This window comes from Odocoileus virginianus, unplaced genomic scaffold (assembly GCF_023699985.2).
Source record: "Odocoileus virginianus isolate 20LAN1187 ecotype Illinois unplaced genomic scaffold, Ovbor_1.2 Unplaced_Contig_58, whole genome shotgun sequence".
Classification (NCBI taxonomy): Eukaryota; Metazoa; Chordata; class Mammalia; order Artiodactyla; family Cervidae; genus Odocoileus; species Odocoileus virginianus.
In genome coordinates this window covers 66,427-69,306 of record NW_027224375.1, presented here as the reverse complement: position 1 = coordinate 69,306, position 2,880 = coordinate 66,427, and the positions used below count along the sequence as shown (strand labels likewise).

The 2,880-nt window shown below is 37.0% G+C and overlaps 1 protein-coding gene across 2 annotated transcripts; it reads left to right on the top strand.

Moving 5' to 3' along the window:
- Window positions 1–556: 556 nt before the first annotated feature.
- LOC110152743 (chromobox protein homolog 3) lies at window positions 557–1,197 on the top strand. Of its 2 annotated transcripts, XM_070464688.1 has the most exons (2): window positions 557–767; window positions 841–1,030. In XM_070464688.1, exons 1-2 carry the CDS (start codon window positions 602–604, stop codon window positions 978–980), a joined length of 306 nt encoding a protein of 101 aa, XP_070320789.1. In that variant the 5' UTR covers window positions 557–601; the 3' UTR covers window positions 981–1,030. The 2 variants fall into 2 exon arrangements, with proteins under 2 accessions (XP_070320789.1, XP_070320788.1); XM_070464687.1 differs by having other exon boundaries at window positions 557–1,197.
- The last annotated feature ends 1,683 nt before the right edge of the window (window positions 1,198–2,880 follow it).

The window sequence follows — 2,880 nt, the reverse complement described above, 5'->3', positions numbered from 1 at the left end:
GCTAGCTATGCAACTGTTGGCAAGTCACTCAACCTCTCTGTTCTTCAGTTTTCTCATCTGTGCTATGAAGATAATAATGGTATCTGTATTCAAGGGGTTTTTATAAAGTTTAAGTGAGTGAAAATTTGTTGTGTTTAGAATTGTGCCTGGCAGATAGTGATAATTAAGTGAAAGAAAGTGAAGTCTCTCAGTCGTGTCCAACTCTTTGCGACCCCATGGACTGTAGCCTACCAGGTTCCTCCATCCATGGGATTTTCCAGGCAAGAATACTGGAGTGGGTTGCATTTCCTTCTCCAGGAGATCTTCCCGACCCAGGGACTGAACCCGGGTCTCCTACATTGTAGGCAGATGCTTTACCGTCTGAGCAACCAGTGATCTACACTGAAATGCAGGTATTGTTATTCCAATTATTGATATGGAAACTGAATCTCAGACAGGTTACAGGAGTATGTTTCAGATCATTTTCAAAATCAAATATACGCCCTCCCCCTCGGATGTGACTGGAGCTTGAGGCGTGCAGGGCCGGAGGAGACTCTGCAGACCTGGGACCTAGGGCAACTCAGAGGCTGTGAATAATAGCTCTTCAAGTCTGCAATAAAAAATGGCCTCCAATAAAACTACATTGCAAAAAATGGGAAAGAAACAAAATGGAAAGAGTAAAAAAGTTGAAGAGGCAGAACCTGAAGAATTTGTAGTAGAAAAAGTACTGGATCGCCGTGTAGTGAATGGGAAGGTGGAGTATTTCCTGAAGTGGAAGGGATTTACAGATGCAGACAATACTTGGGAACCTGAAGAAAATTTAGATTGTCCAGAGTTAATTGAAGCATTTCTTAATTCTCAAAAAGCTGGTAAAGAAAAAGATGGAACAAAAAGAAAATCTTTGTCTGACAGTGAATCTGATGATAGCAAATCAAAGAAGAAAAGAGATGCTGCTGATAAGCCGAGAGGTTTTGCCAGAGGTCTTGATCCAGAACGAATAATTGGTGCCACAGACAGCAGTGGAGAATTAATGTTCCTCATGAAATGGAAAGATTCCGATGAGGCGGACTTGGTACTGGCAAAAGAGGCAAATATGAAGTGTCCTCAAATTGTAATTGCTTTTTATGAAGAGAGACTAACTTGGCATTCTTGTCCAGAAGATGAGGCTCAATAATTGTTTGCATTGCCTTTTATATATATTTATATATATATATAAAATGTGGGTCTTGGTTTTTTGATTTATTAGTGTGAAGAAATAACTACATTCTAATGAAAATCAGGTTTGATATGTTTGTTTTGAAGTAATATTGGGGAAGTTACATTGGGTTTTTTGTTTTTTTTTTCCATCTGTAGCACCGGTTACTTTGAACAAATAAAAGCTTTCTGTAGTTGCTTCCTTCAGTAGGAAAGAATTTGATACCATGGTTATATTATTTCCTCAGCATTAGAGAACAGTTTTTCTAAATGTTGGGGGAAATCTCCATAGTCATTACTCAATCAGAATTTAGAATTTGCATTTAACTCATATATGCCTAAGGCCTATTCTAAGTTTCTTGTATTTGTATAAAATACAAATGTAAATGTTTTAGGAGGGTTTTTTTTGTTGTTGTGGTTTTTGTTTTGGTAAATATATTTAAACAACAGCCTTTCATAACGATGGATAAGCCCATGTTCTGGAATTACATCATTTTGAGCAATATAAGAAATAACTTCAACTTAGATTGAAAATTTAAGTCTTAACCTTTCAAATTAAATAATTTTGTAATTAATTAGACAAATTAAGCAATTTAAATTGGGTACGTTTTTAAAGCATCCCTGGTGATGGACAGGGAGGCCTGGCATGCTGCGATTCATGGGGTCGCAAAGAGTCGGACACGACTGAGCGATTGAACTGAACTGAACTGATCAGAATCTGCATCCTTATCTGCATAAATGCAGTTTTATATGCAGAAACCCTGGAAGGAAAATTTTTATCGCTAATAACAACCTCCCCAACCAAATGAAAAAAGTAGAAAAATTCTGGTATGTTTTAATTAACAAAGAAAAACTTAAATGGACATTTGATGGTTCCTTTTGGTGAACCATTGTTTTACAAGAAATTGAAGTCCCTATGCTATATTTAGGAAAGGTTGTGATATATGGGATGTCTCAGATTTGTTCATGGAAACCTAATCAGATAAAAGATATTGGCAATTTACGATCTACAAGAATAAATGAGTAAACAAACTTTTCTAATCTATGCTTGACCTGCATGTTTTTTCAGACTTGACTCCAATCCATTCCTTACATGAAGGCTCAATTTTCTCAGTATTTTGGGTTACTAGTTCAGCAGAAGCCAAGAAAAACAATAACTTTGTAGTAATCAGAATGTTATTCAACTGTATATTGTTTACTTTATTGTAAATACTGGTGAACAGTGGTCAATAAATAGTTTTATATTCCTTTTTAAAAATAATCAAATATGCTTTATGCAAAAGTGAAGATCTCTAATAATTAGTGATGCTGAGAAGGAAGTCCAAAAGGGAAGGGATATAGATATATATTTATATATATATATGATTCACTTTGCTGTGCAGTAGAAACTAACACAACATTGTAAAGCAACAATACTCAAGTGAAGACCTCTTCCATTACTCCACAGTAGTTTTCTCTTTGTAGCCCCATGGGATTTTGCTCCCCACTTCCTTGGAGGATGTGGACCTTGAACAAACTTCTCCTGATACCAGCCTTTGCATCTTCCCTAGAGCAGTGACTGCAGGGGCCTCCAGCACTGTTAGGGGAAGCACACTGATTGAAACCACCCACCCTGGCCAGGCACCATAGTAACCATTTGCATGAGTTGTTTTATGACAGGAGATCCTGATAAGGAATACGGAACTAATAAGCCACCACCAACCGGAA